Source organism: Diceros bicornis, chromosome 17 (genome assembly GCF_020826845.1).
Source record: "Diceros bicornis minor isolate mBicDic1 chromosome 17, mDicBic1.mat.cur, whole genome shotgun sequence".
Classification (NCBI taxonomy): Eukaryota; Metazoa; Chordata; class Mammalia; order Perissodactyla; family Rhinocerotidae; genus Diceros; species Diceros bicornis.
In genome coordinates, this window is record NC_080756.1 from 24,068,601 (window position 1) to 24,083,317 (window position 14,717).

Consider the following 14,717-nt stretch of genomic DNA (forward strand, 5'->3'; position numbering starts at 1 on the left):
TGCACTTTGAAAGTGTATTTTTGAAATGCCTTTTTTCAGTTGGAATGATATACAAAACAATAGAGAAGCCAAAGACAAATTTAGACAAAACGTATCCACATTCGGCCTTTGGCCCTAAACTCTTTTTCAGTGAAGAGTAGAGTACTTCAAAGACCATCTGCAGCTTTCTAGCTAGGAAGTCATAACGGGTACAAAACACTCAGAATCCTCTGTTAAATAGAATGGCTAATTATGCCTATACGTCAAAGCTGCCACGTAAGATTCCTGCCTCCAGAGCCAGGCTGATATGCCTGGGGCTAGAAAAATTTGGTTACCAGCTCGTCACTGGTGCCCAGAAATTTTGATCTGGCTGCTACACCTGGACAGAGACCAAATTTACAAGAGAAAATGCCTGGTTCAGTGCTGCATCCCTTTTGGAAGTAGAGACCACCAAAAGCAGCAGATAATGACGCAATTCCAAACAGGGATGGTGAAATTCAGTGCTCTGGCACCCATGTGTTTCCTTTTTGACAGTGCAGCTAGTACCTGAATTCCAACATCGAGCACAAACTAATTCTTATCACTTATTTTTCCCCTATCTTTGTAAGGGCTAATTTTTTAAAAGTATAACAAAACAAAAGTACTGTTTACTTCAGTTTTTAAACATATATTTCTTAATATATTTTACAAAGTCATTTCTAAAAGCATAAAAACACCAATTTTACCAGTTTTGCCATTGAAACCCTGAAGAAATCAGAGCTGCTGTTGGCCCACCATCTGTAGGGCTGAGTGCAACATTCCTCTGGGGGCGAGAAGTTCAAGGACGATCCTCCCTTCAGACCTCCCTTCTTTTGCAAACAAAGTACTGTCTTAAAATACTGGAGTGTTTCCTACGGGTAATATTCTTGTCAGAGGCTGGGTTGCATTATCTAAGAAAAAATTTTTTCCACTTCGCTTAGTTATTATACTCAGAACAAAAGGGGTATACTATCCAAAGCAGTAAGTGTACCGTGATGAGTCTTCTTTTACTAAAACAGTCTAAGACCTTGAAAATAATTTTATGTCTAATCAACTTTTCAGCGTGGTAACAGGAATAAAGAGAGCTTACCTCCATGTACAGTTATTTTGATGAATAAGTCCATAGAGAAAGCAAGCCACTCCAACTACTGCTGCCAGCAGAAGCATCTGAGTGTAATAACCCAGCCAAGCAAAATAGATTCCAATCTTCTCTCCATAATATTTCCTGAAGAAAGACAGAAGTTATTTTTAGAAAATAGACACAAATAACCACTCTGCAGCTTCATCCTAATATTAATTTCTGATTTTAAATAAAGGAGGCTTTAAGCTTAAACTTCTGACTTCACACTTAAAACATATTCATTTTCATAGCAGACCCCAAAGTCCACTATGAAACAAAAAGTATTTTACATATCACAGAAGTACTGATCACTGGTTAGCCTGCTGAAGCAAAGTAAATTAGAATAGAGCAAAGGAGGGGAAAATGCTGAATGTGGAACAAACAGAGGATCACCATCATTTTTTGTAAAGATCAGCACATTTGACACATTCTCCAAAAGATCATTCTTAACATGTATGAAGAAATGAATACGAACAATCTGCTCACAGTTACCTGTTTTTGTTTGTCTAGGGTACTTCCTTGGAGCAAATATAAGGTAAATCACAACTAATAACAAGAAAATGACTGATGATGATGATGATGATGATGATGATAATAATAATAATTAGTAGTGGAATGTCTCTCTCTGACCAAAATATTTATAAAGCTCACTGTGAGATGGGAGAGGGCAGGATGGATATAACTGAGGAATCCACTGCCCTGTATGCCTTGTATCTGGTACTTCTATTTTTTCCAAGTTTTAAAAAGTGATCAGTGGTGTGCTCTGGGGTAAAATGAAAGAGGCCAGGTAGGCAAGATTAGAAGAAGGAAGGCATGAAGCACTGCCAGGTTGTTCCCGAAAGGGAGAAAAATACAGCTAGGCAGAAAGAAAAGGCTTAGGGAGGAGGAGAAAGCAAGGTGATGATTGTTTAGGTGACTATGCTGTTGTTGATACTTTCCTAGATGGATTCACTTCTGGCTCAGCATTGGTTGGTAGAACCCGTAGATTTCCTTAGATCCTATAGGATCCTAACCCACTTAGGCCTATATCAGACTTCCGGCTCAGTATGGAGCTGGGCAAGCTCCTTGGGCTTATCCTAGTGGGGACTTAGCTCTGAGAACAACCTGGAGACCCGAGGGACTTCAGACAGGAACATCCCTGGGCTGGACCAGTGCTCACAGGGCTGCTGAGACCAGCTCCATAGTCACAGGCCTGGGTGTAGGCCACATCCATAGGGAAAAGGAAGGGATGAGAGCAACATGCAACAGGAGGCAGGAAAAACAGTGTGTGTCCATTTTCCCATGATTGGGGGGTTGTTGTCTGGCTATGGACAGCAGGCAAATGGAAGGCTCAGGATAGTGCCTGGAAGAGAAAAGCCTGGCCAACGGCTTTACAATGTCTTCGACTGTTTGCCGTTTGACTTTCTGTTGTATGTTCTTATCAAACCATCCACCCTGGAAATGCCACATTTAAAAGTGGAAAGAATGTTAGAAGTTGCCTACCGCAATAGTAAAGTCCCACCCCCCCGATAGTAAAAACATCCTGCTCCATTTAGAGAGCTGGTCAGGCAGCCTCTGCTTGGAAATTTACTGTGACAGGCAGTTCATTATTTCCAAAGGTACCCCATTACATTGTAGGCAAGGTGGTCAGAAAGAATTTTTGAATCTTAAACAGAAGGCTGCCTCCTGGTTCTTGCTGAAAGGCTAGGAATAATGAGGATCTCTTCAAATGTGATCTTCTCTGATCACTCTCTCTCTCTGTCAAAAACATCCCAATTCTTACCACCAATTTTTAAAAATTCAGCTTTGATTTTTTTTCAAAGTTGTAACTATACACTCGTTAAAGAGTCAAATAGTTCTAGAAGACTGATTAAAAAAAGGACCAGTCCCGCACAACCTCCCCCATTTCTTGTTGCCCAGAAGCAACCCATGTCAGAGACTTTCAAATCTTATAGCTTATTCTTGGAATGTTTACCTTCATATCTCTAAATAATATACTTGTAGTGTTGCTTATTGATTTTTCAGTTTTATGTCTCACCTTTTCCACTTTGGAAGATGAGGATTATACTGCCTTTCAACTCCCTGTCTCATTTACACATCCACACCTCCATTCCTCCATCCTCTCAACCTAGTTACATTATAATTTTCATTAGATCAATATCCTTGGCTTTACATTATTATGATTCTGTAAAGACTATTCACAGCTGAATCAAATCGTCTGATCTGCTTACTTTTTCTTTCCTGCCCAGTATTTGGTTTCCCCTGGAGTTGGTAACTGTCTTGGTGATTCATTGCTTAGTTTTCCATGTGCTTATCAACAGTTCAAATCCAGACCCTCCCCCAATGTGTAACTTTTTCGGTACCTTCTAACACATGAGGTAGTCTATCAATTTCATCTCCTTGAATAAATCCCTTCAGGTCTCCTCCAACCTGGATTAATGACTTGCTGGCCCTGCCACAGAGCTGTCATCTGGCATCTCTTGGTCCCTCTCTCACGTTGGTAATCCGTTTACTGAATCCATGGCTTTCTCTTTCTTGGGGGTGTACTTCCTCCATTACACCTTGCGTATTTAAAACTGTGAAAATTCCTCACACTTAATTAGCAGTTTGGCCATATATGGAATCGTAAATTGAAAAATCACCTCCCTCAGAAATTTGAAGTTATTGCTCTCTTTTCTTCTACCTTGCAGTATTGTCAAAAAGTTCAATGGTGCTCTGAGTCTTGCTCCTTCATATGAAGCCTGTTTTCTTTCTGGAGGCTCGTATGATCTTCTCTCTGTCTCTAGTGTTCTGAGATGTCATGTTGTCGTGGCCTGATGGCTCTATTTTCATTCTTTGGGAGCGCTCAGTAAGGCTCCTTCCCTCTGGAGACTCATGGCGTTCAGTTGTTCAGTACAGTGCTGCAGATACTTCTCTGGAAGTATTTCTCTGGTTTCCTCCTTACATTTTCCCTGTTCTTGTTTCTAGCACTCCTATTATTTGTTCATTGCGCCTCCTGGACTGATCTTCTAATCTTTATCTTTTCCGCCTTTTATTTCCTATCTTCTTTACATTTTTCTCTATGTTGTGCACAATTTCTTCAACTTCATTTTCTAACATTGTTGTTGGGGTTTTTCTGTTCGATCACATTTTTAATTTCCAAGAGCCACATTTTATTCTCAGAATGATCCTTTTTTATAGAATCATGTCCTTGTCTTGTGGCTACCATATCTTCTCATCATTCTGAGGGAGTCTTTTGGGAAACTTTTCGTTTCTTTTTTTTTCCTGTGCCAAGTCTGTTTCCTCCAGATTGCTCTTTCTGCTTTGTTTGGTTTACTTTTGGGGAAAGAGTTCATTTTCCCTCTGGTAATCTCTGGAAACCACAGATGAAGGTTTCACACCCTGAATGCTCAAGGGGTTACTAGTGGGAAGCAACGAAGGGAACATGTGGACCAAGGACAGGGAATAATTAAACGTGTTTTCCTTAGCAAAAAGTACTCAAAATATTGGGGAATTGTTTTCTTTACCAAAAAAAAAAAAAAAAAACCCACCAACCCATACAGAATGATTAAGAACCCATCAAATGCATCACACTGTCATCAGATGCTATAGCTTTAACATAAAAGGAAATAAAAGGAAAACCTCACATGAATGTCAACTTCCAACATTTACATATATACAAACATCCTCTTTTAAAATTTTATTCTACAGGATAACCAGAGTTAATGACAGAAAGTGCCTCTTCATGATTGTAATCTAGCCAGTAAATGAAGGAGGAAATCAGAATATGACCAAATGTAATAATGAAATAAAATCCCTTATGAAATAATAAATCTAGGCAACAATCATTAATGCCTGCTATCATCACAAAAAAGAGAGACAACTGGACATTATGTACCTTCTGACAGAAGTACAAAACTCCACATATCAACTATTCTTGCACAAAGTCAAACCTCAATCAGATCAGGCTTTTAGGTGAGGATCAAATCATTTAGCTAATCTTTTTTACGGCTGAGTAGTATTACATTGTATATATATGCCACATTTTCTTTATCCATTCATTTGCTGATGGGCACTTAGGTTGCTTCCCAGTCTTGGCTATTGTGAATAATGCTGCAAAGAACACAGGGGTGCATATATCTTTTCGAATTAGTGTTATTTGGATAATACCCAGAAGTGGAATAGCTGGATCATATGGTAGCTCTATTTTTAATTTTTTGAGGAATCTCCATACTGTTTTCCATAGTGGCTGCACCAATTTACAGTCCCACCAGCAGTGTACAAGGGTTCCCTTTTCTCTAACACTTGTTATTTCTTGTCTTTTTAATAAGAGACATTCTGATGGGCATGAGGTGCATGATATCTCATTGTGGTTTGGATTTGCATTTCCCTAATAATTAGTGATACTGAATATGTGTCTGTTGGCCATCTGTATGTTTTCTTTGGAAAAACATGTTTGCATCCTCTGCCCATTTTTCAATCAGGTTGTTTTTTGTTGTTGTTGTCTGAGTTCTTTATATATTTTAGATATTAACCTCTTATCAATATATGATTTGCAAATATCTTTTCCCAATCAGTAGGTTGTCTTTTCATTTTGTTAATGATTTCCTTTGCTGTGCAGAATCTTTTTAGTTTGATGTAGTCTGAATTTATTTTTTCTTTTGTTTCCCTTCCCTGAGGATTTACAACAACATGGATGGACTTTGAGGGTATTATGCTAAGCAAAATAAGTCAGACAGAGAAAGACAAATACGGTATGATTTAACTCACGTGTGGAAGATAAAACAACAACAACAAACACATAGACACAGACAGCAGATTGGTGGTTACCAGAGAGGAATGGCATTAAGGGTTGGGTGAAAGGGGTAAAGGGCCACATTTGGATGGTGATGAATGGAAACTAGACTTTTGGTGGTGAACACGATGTAGTCTATACAGAAGTCAAAACACAATGATGTACACCTGAATTTATATAATGTTGTAAAGCAATGTTACCTCAATAAAAAAAAATTACTTAGCTAAAGCAAATACCCACGACAGAGGAATAAGTCTAACACCACAATAGAGGAGAATGAAATAAGCAAAATAGAGAATGGAAAAAGCTCTCACAATTGCAAGGAAAACAAGAAAGAAACGGGAAATTACAGATTAGAAGACATTCGAGAGATATGTTAGTTGCAACATCTGGACCTTGTTTGGATTTGAACCAAAAACCTATCAAAAAATATTTTTTTGTGACAATCAAGGAAATGTGAACACTGATTATGATGTGACTTTTTTTAAAAAAGAGTATTCTGGGGGCCGGCCCCATGGCATAGTGGTTAAGTGCACGCGCTCTGCTGCTGGCGGCCCGGTTCAGATCCCGGGCGTGCACCAACGCACCACTTGTCAAGCCATGCTGTGGCGGCGTCCCACATAAAAGTGGAGGAAGATGGACAGAGATGTTAGCCCACGGCCAGTCTTCCTCAGCTAAAGAGGAGGATTGGCGTGGATGTTATCTCAGGGCTGACCTTCCTCACAAAAAAAAGAGTATTCTGGTTGTACGTAAAAGATATCTTGTGAGGCCTGCCTGGTGGCGCAAGTGGTTAAGTGCGCGCATGCCACTTCGGCAGCCTGGGGTTCGTGGGTTCGGATCCCGGGCATGCACCAACGCACCGCATGTCACGCCATGCTGTGGCGGTGTCCCATATAAAGTAGAGGAAGATGGGCACAGACATTAGCTCAGGGCCAGTCTTCCTTGGCAGAAAAAAGAGGAGGATTGGCACCAGATGTCAGCTGATCTTCCTCACCAAAAAAAAAAAAAAACAAACAAAAAATCTTGTCATTTTACTAATGAAATGATATGATATTTGAGATTTTCTTCAAAATGATCCAGTGGAGGAGAAGGGAAGGAGGCAGGGATAAAGATGAAACAAGACTGGCTATGAGTTTATAATTTTTGGAGCTGGGTGACAGATATATGCAAGTTTATTGTACTATTCTCTCTACTTTTGTATAAGTTTGAAATTTCCCATAATAAAATGTAAATCAAAGCAAAACAGAAATTATTCAGTGTTTTAAAACTCTCACTTTTCAGATTAAGAGACATCCCCAAGTACATGGGCACCTGCATGGGGCACTGAGCTATTGTAGAAAGAACAGGCACTTGGCTCCAGGCTGACTTGGGGATACCTTGACTCTCCTCTTCTCACCCTCCACATCCAATCCACAACCAAGTCCTGTCAACTCTGCTCCTAACACACATTCCAAATTTGTTCCCACAATCTCTCATCTGGCCCACTCTAATAGCCTCTTACCATCTCCCCACTTCCTGTGTCCCCCTATTATCCATTCTCCACACTATCTTTGCAAAATGGGAATGAGACAAAATCACTTGAATGCTTGAAATATTACAACTGCTTCTCATTGCACTTCAAGTCTAAACTCCCTTCTGTGCTCCAGACACCCTTTCTAACCTTGTGTCTCATCATTTTCTTTCACATTAGCACTGGTCTTCAATGTTTCCTCAAACTTGCCAAATGTATTTGTGCCTCAGAACCATTGTACAAGCTGCCTCTATTCCTCGAATGACTTCTTACAAATCCTCAAAGTACTGGCCCCTTTTTACTCTCCAGGTCTCAGCTCATATGTCACCTACTCAAGGATAACTATCTTGACGCACTTCCCACCCCCCCACCCTCCATCTCATCACTGTGTTACGAAAATTTCATTTCAATCGGAAACTTTGTTTACTTATTTGTTTGCTCATTTTTATTTGTTTGTTTGGTTGGTTGTTCTTGGTCTCTCTCCAGCAGCCTTGCCCAAACATCATAAGCTTCTGGAGAGCAGCCGACATTGGTGCTTTGAGAAGGCAAATGCCGAGCTAGACATTATATACACATGATACAGTGAAATAATATCAAACAGCAGATACAGAAAAGCAGTGAAAATTTATATCTCTTAACATACCACTTAAGCTAAATCTAACATTTACTCCTGTGTAATGAAGAATTTGGTGGGTCTCTAGTCCCAATTCCTGGGAGGTAATCTCTAAACCCTTGGAATTTTCCAGGAATTTTCCAATGTAGGAGCGTCTTTGTTATTCATAGTGGACTCTTAAATGGTTTGTGCTAATGAGATGACTCAAGATGGAGGCTAGCCATGCCAGAAAGACCACCCACGTGATTAGAAGGTTGGGGCTTTTAGCCATGTGATATTGGAGCGACTTCTGAGAGAAGAAGGGGCTAGAGACTGAGCCACGAGAGCAGTGACTCAATCAATCACGTCTAGTAACGAAGCCTTGATAAAAACCCTGGGCAACGAAGCTCAGAGGTTTGAGTGAGCTTCCCCGGTTGGCAATACTCTTTGAGTACTGTCAAATTTAGATGCCATGAGGGCAACCCTCAGCCCTTCCCACTGGAGCGCCCTCCACACCAACTCACCTGATAAGATCCAACGGCTGCTTTTTGTATATGCTTCGAGGATGAGCCCATTCCCTGTACAGAAGGTACCGTTCATTAGGGCAGCCGAGATCCTCTGATGGACGGCCAAAGTTGCACTGGGAAGCAGAAGCAAACAAGTGAGCAACCCAATCACTATGTATTCACAAATCTGTTTATTAAATGTGATACTAACACTTCACAGTCATTTGTGAATAAGGGGCCCTCATTTGCTAAAAGGGAAGGAAATACTGTGTAATTTTTTGTGTGTTTGTTTTTTGTGTTGCCCTGTGCTAACATCTGCCAATCCTCCTCTCTTTTTGCTGAGGAAGACTGGCCCTGGGCTAACAACTGTACAACTGTGCCCATCTTCCTCCACTTTATATGGGACGCCGCCACAGCATGGCTTGCTAAGCGGTGCGTCAGGGCGTGCCCGGCATCTGAGCTGGTGAACCCCGGGCCGCCACAGCGGAGTGCACACACTTAACCACTTGCGCCACCGGGCCGGCCCTACCATGTAATTTTTACTGATTCTCAACCAGGGGTATTACTAACCCCATGAGAGCCATCTGTGAATGTGTGTGGGGAGGAATGCTTGGTTGGTACAATCCTGGGAAACAGGTACTTGGTACTTAGTGGGAGCCCTAGGGATGCTTAATGTCCTATAAGTGGGCCAGTCCTAAATAATGAAAAATTGGGCTGCTCAAGTGCCAAAACTGCCACAACGGAGGAACACCTAATAGTCCAGCTCCCTCCATGGACACCCGGGGAAACCAGGGCCTTAACCGGTTAGCAGCAGGGTCAATTCTAAAACCCAGGCTTCTTTGTCCCCCAGTTCAGCAATTATTCTGTGACAACATGTAGAATATAAACAACAAAGAAGCTTGACATCATGTTATACACATAGCTTATTCAAGAAACAAAACTTCCTGCCTCTGCTTAAATTCAGTCACCCTTCTTCTCACCTGATTCATTTTCCTTCCTCCTTTACTAGAATCAGATTATCACCCAGCCAAGCCTTAACATGGGTCCTGACTTCCACTCACCTCCCTTCCCAAATACTACATGAGATCATTCCTCAGCCTAGATGTGGGATCACTGCAATTACAAGAGGCTTTAGAGGACAAGAACTGAGCACAGGCAGATTCCAACTGAATCCTATAGAACCTTGGCATCCCAGATGAACAGTCGTGACAGCTATTTGCTAGTGTCCCCAGAGTTCATGTCATGCTATAATTGCTAATTTTGCTGGGGCACAAATATAGAACACACGGACTGTCAGGCCGGACTGCTACGCTGGTTTTCTCAGCCAGGAATCTCAGCGTCTGCTTCTCCGCCCAGCTTCCTGTCTTCCATTAATGCATGTGTATCAAGCAGCTGTTTAGTGTCCTAGTTTTATTCTCTTATACAGTACATTTCAATATTGTCTTCATCCACAAATCCATGTACCACACAGTAGCAATTATCAATCTCAGTCTCTACTTTCTTTGGACTTAGGGATTCAGATAAATTGATAGTGAATGTAACAAAATAACAGTGCAATATAATGTAGTATTTAATTTATTTCAATGACAGAATTTATTTAAAGAGCTTAGATATAACATCCCTGCATTTATGGAATCATTAAGGATCTGAAGCAGTCACATTTTAAAAATTTCATTTCATGAGAGATATTATCGGCTAGAGAAGTGCTCTTGAATTTGAGGAGTTGCTGTCATCTCAGAACATAGTCTTGAAAAAATGTCAACACTCTGCCATATTGCCATTGTGACAAGGACCCTGACAGATGCCTTTTTAAAAGCCCTGTGATATTCCAGGGCACAGTTTGAAAAGGGTACTTCAGGGAGGAAAAAGTCTGAATTACAGAAAATGATAAATGAGAAGGTCTAATATATATTTTGCTTACAAAGAACTAATACTTTTCTGGTTGATAATAACATCTGTCAGTAATTATGAAAATAGCTAACACATATATATCACTTACTATATGCCAGGGACTATTCTAACATTTGACATGGATTACTTAATCCTCACAACTTTATGAGGTAGGTACTATTATTATCTTCATTTTACTCATGAGGAAATTAAGGAACAGAGAAGCTAAATGATTTTCACACAGTCATCCAGTGGGAAAGTGGCAGAGCAGGCATTTCAGCCCCAGAGTCCATGCTCTTAACTGCTAATCTACACTGCTTTGCACACTAACTATGGGAGAGCTACTGTTCATTCATTCATTCATTCACTCACTCACTCAAACTGAGTACATTATCTATGCCTGGGATTCAGCAGTGAACAATACAACCTGGTTCCTGCCCTAAATGAGTTTGTCATCTTGCAATATATTATCTTCATTTTAGTGAGGAAGAAACCTAAGGTCAGGAAGATTCACCCTTCCCTGTTAACACTGGATAGACACTACGTATTTTATTTCATTTTTGCCATTTGACTTACATCATGGAGAGGAAAAGCTGCTTTGTAGATCCCAGAGTTTACAAGTCTGTTAATCCCAAACTTTTTAACGTTGCCCTTCACTTCATAATTGACCCGAGAGAGGATGAAGTAAACCTAAAAAGATTCCAAAATAGAATGTGTGGTTTATACAGTGTAACTAACCAATTGTTGTTTACTATTGTAACAGGAATCCGTAGGCATATTTCTTTTCCTTTCTTTTGGCAGCTTTAAAAACAAAACTAAACCAACCAAACCAAACCACTAATTATTCAACAGCAGGTTCCAAATCACCCCAAGACAGCAACTAAATTTGATTTAGACTTACAATGCGGCTTCTGGTGGCTGGATTGAAGAAGGTATCTCTGTCATGAATATAAAAATCATTCATCCGGTTCTTCTCAAATGGGGCAGTGAAAAACTCTTGCTCTGGCTTGATGATACTTTCATCCACTTGGAGGACTTTGGTAAACCAGTTGAAATTACCGAAGGCTGAGGACCGGGTTTTCAGATCATTGGGTTTCAGAGGCAATTTGATGTGCATTATCTCAGCATATGTACATAACACCTCCCACGGGGCATGCACTTTTACAAATACAAGCTTGTCATCCAAAACCTATATTGGAAAAATAAAAATACAAACTAGGAAATCAAACCAACTATTTTCACAATTTTAAAACACATAGATTTTTCTTATGTTGCTGCTAGTTAAAACACATGCATGCGTGAACACACACACACACACACACACACACACACAGGATGCTGGTAAAAGTGAAGCTATAATAAAAATAGATTTGCAAACCAGTATAAATTTTTGCCTTAAAGATAATTTCTTGGTTCAAATCATTGAGAAAGTAATTAAAATCCTTATCATAGTTCTTTCATAAAATTACTAATATATTTTTTTTTAATTTTATTTATTTATTTTTTTCCCCCAACCCCAGTAGATAGTTGTATGTCATAGATGCACATCCGTCTAGTTGCTGTACGTGGGACACGGCCTCAGCATGGCCAGAGAAGTGGTACGTCAGTGCATGCCCGGATCCGAACTGGGGCCGCCAGCAGCGGAACACACGCACTTAACCACTAAGCCACAGGGCCGGCCCTAAAATTACTAATATTTTAAATGAAGAAAAGCAAACTTGTTAATTTGCCCACCACTCCATTCAAATTAGTGACTAAAAATAAAAACACTACAATATTCATTGCAGTATTATAATGATAATTTTTTAATTTCTTAAACCTACAAAAGGACTGTTTAGTTTATTATATCTGTTCAATACCATGTTATGCAGCCATTAAAAAGGATGTCAAAGAATTATATTTATTGATATAGAAATGCATTTACTATATATTAAAGGGAAAAAAGCAAATTAAAAAACTGAAATAATAATTCCTCTTTTTGGAAAAGAAAAATGTATATATTTGAGCAAAAAAAAGTTTAGAAGGACTACAAGATTATTTATGATAAGATACAGATGATTTTTATTGTCACTATTCCTACATTTTGTAATTTTTTTCGTAAAATATTGCTTGTTAAGTAAAAAAAAATCTTTAAAAAGGTTCTTAAAAGAAGAAAACAATGATTTATACATGTATTTATGATCTCTTTTTTGGCTATTAAAAAATATCTGCTTGCTTTCACCAGAAACAAATATAGTCACACCCCACATAACAACGTTTCAGTCAAAAACAGACCACATATATGACAGTGGTCCCATAAGATTAGTACCATATAGCCTAGGTGTGTAGTAGGCTATACCATCTAGGTTTGTGTAAGAACACTCTATGATGTTCGCACGACGACAAAATTGCCTAACAACTCATTTCTCAGAATGTATCCTTGTTGTTAAGTGACATATGACCGCATACATTCTATAATGCAGATTTTGATTGACTCCTCTCTCAACTAAGGTGTGGCTGGGGTTGCATTTTTCAAATGCTATTCCAGCATTCCAAGTGACATGCAGGTTCCCCAGAGCAATGGTCAACCAAAGGTTGGAAAGAGACAGACACTTACTGATCTTGTTGCTTCCAGCTGCAGACCATCACAGATGAGGTTCGACTCATATGCTCGCCTTCTTCTCTGTCAAAAGAAATTGGGAAATATGTTAGGCCTTTAGTTTTACCATGGGCAGAAAAAGGTTTTTTTTTTTAAGAAAAAATAAACAACAAACCAGTTTGAGCCTGAAGAAGAGAGACATTTGCTTAAAATGGCACAGAAGCAATGAAGGTGCCCTGGCTGTTGGTGATTAGTGGGTGTTAGATTCCTCAGACGGAAGGCCGTGGAGTATACCTGGATTCCTTTAGCACTCTGGAAGGCCTTTGGTTGTCCCCATGAGTCTTTGGCCATTTGAGGTGCACAAAAGTCTCTGGCTTTGACACAATTCCGAGGACTTTTTTTTTTTGGCTTAAAAGAGGTTTTGCACACAAATAAAGTTTTTTGACTCCCATTCGCTGATGTCCTTTACCAGAGTTATAGCCCAGATCTGACATTCTAGATTTTTAAAATTTTATTTCCACACCAGACATTCAAATGGTTCAATTTTGAATGCATATATTTCATCTCTGCATGCCTTGACCAATTTCAATAAACTGACACAGACAATTTGGACAAAATTCAAGGGATTTTTCTCTCTGCAAGATTGAAATGCTTGTGAAGCTACAAAAGAAAATCTAAATCTACAAAAATAAGGGACAAATTCATTGATAATATATCTGTCCATGCTACACAGCCATTTAAAAAGCTATAGAACATACTGTATTTATTGATATTAAATTCTATCTGGCGAGGCTTATGCCAAGCTGTGTTCTCAGTTGTAAGGGAAGTATGTAAATGTGGACACTCCTTTGACCTTTTAAAAGAATGCTTTTAATGATGAAGCAGTTATACCACTTTATGAAAAGAAGAAAATGAGTGGATATAGAAGTTAAGCACACAAGTTCTAAAACCAGACTGCCTGTGTTCAAATTCTGGTGCCATTACTAATCAGCTCTTTGACCTCTGGCAGGAAACTTAAACTCTCCTGGCCTCCTTTTCCTCATCTGCAGAATGGAGAAAACCTCGTTCGTTTCCTTGTGAGGTTCTCATGAGGATTATATGATTTAAACCACAGAAACTACAATTTCCATCTCTAGTAATAACAGGAGGTGAATGGGACCAACTCTCCCACTGAAGACCATGGAAAAAGCTGGATTAAAGGTTTTTTTTTAACTTCAGCAATTGATAAGATAGAAAGGAATTACTGGATCAAGGCATAGGGAATCCAGTGGGTCTGGCCGTCAGGCCACTTTGCCTGGGGAGCACCATCCATATGATTTGCCAACTCTAAATGGGCAGAGGCAGGGCTGAGCTGCTGTGCTACAGACAGTGCCTAGAATACAGAAAGCACCTAAAAAATGTAAAGCAGATGCTGTACAAAAAAGGCCAAAGGTCAGAAGGTGGAAAAATACACCTGGCATTTGGCTAAATGTGAGACCAAGTGGAATCCCTAACATATTTTGTGGAAGTATCAGAAACAGAAAATTGCTTTATTTTATATATTTAATAAATGGTTATATAGGACTTACAACATGCCAGACACTGTTCTACGCTTTACAAATATAACACATTTAATTGCTTGCTACAATTGGAGCATACAATAGTCACTTAGAGAAAAACCAGCAAGTGCTACAACTCCCCTAAAAATGAACAAGCAACCTGCCTAGAAATGGCCGAGTCAGATGAGAACCAGGAGAGCTTGAGGTGCAACTTTCCCACTCTGCTCCCAGCA

General features: G+C 39.6%; 1 protein-coding gene across 2 annotated transcripts in view; it reads right to left on the reverse strand.

Moving 5' to 3' along the window:
* The window catches only part of ANO6 (anoctamin 6), a 186,124-nt gene that overhangs the window by 60,069 nt on the left and 111,338 nt on the right, over window positions 1–14,717 (reverse strand). For both annotated transcript variants that reach the window (XM_058558450.1, XM_058558451.1), the window contains 5 exons: window positions 12,965–13,030; window positions 11,270–11,557; window positions 10,945–11,058; window positions 8,497–8,612; window positions 1,088–1,222 (listed from right to left, as the gene is read on the reverse strand). In XM_058558450.1, the coding sequence (XP_058414433.1) occupies window positions 1,088–1,222; window positions 8,497–8,612; window positions 10,945–11,058; window positions 11,270–11,557; window positions 12,965–13,030 (719 nt within the window). The remainder of the gene's footprint in view (window positions 1–1,087; window positions 1,223–8,496; window positions 8,613–10,944; window positions 11,059–11,269; window positions 11,558–12,964; window positions 13,031–14,717) is intronic.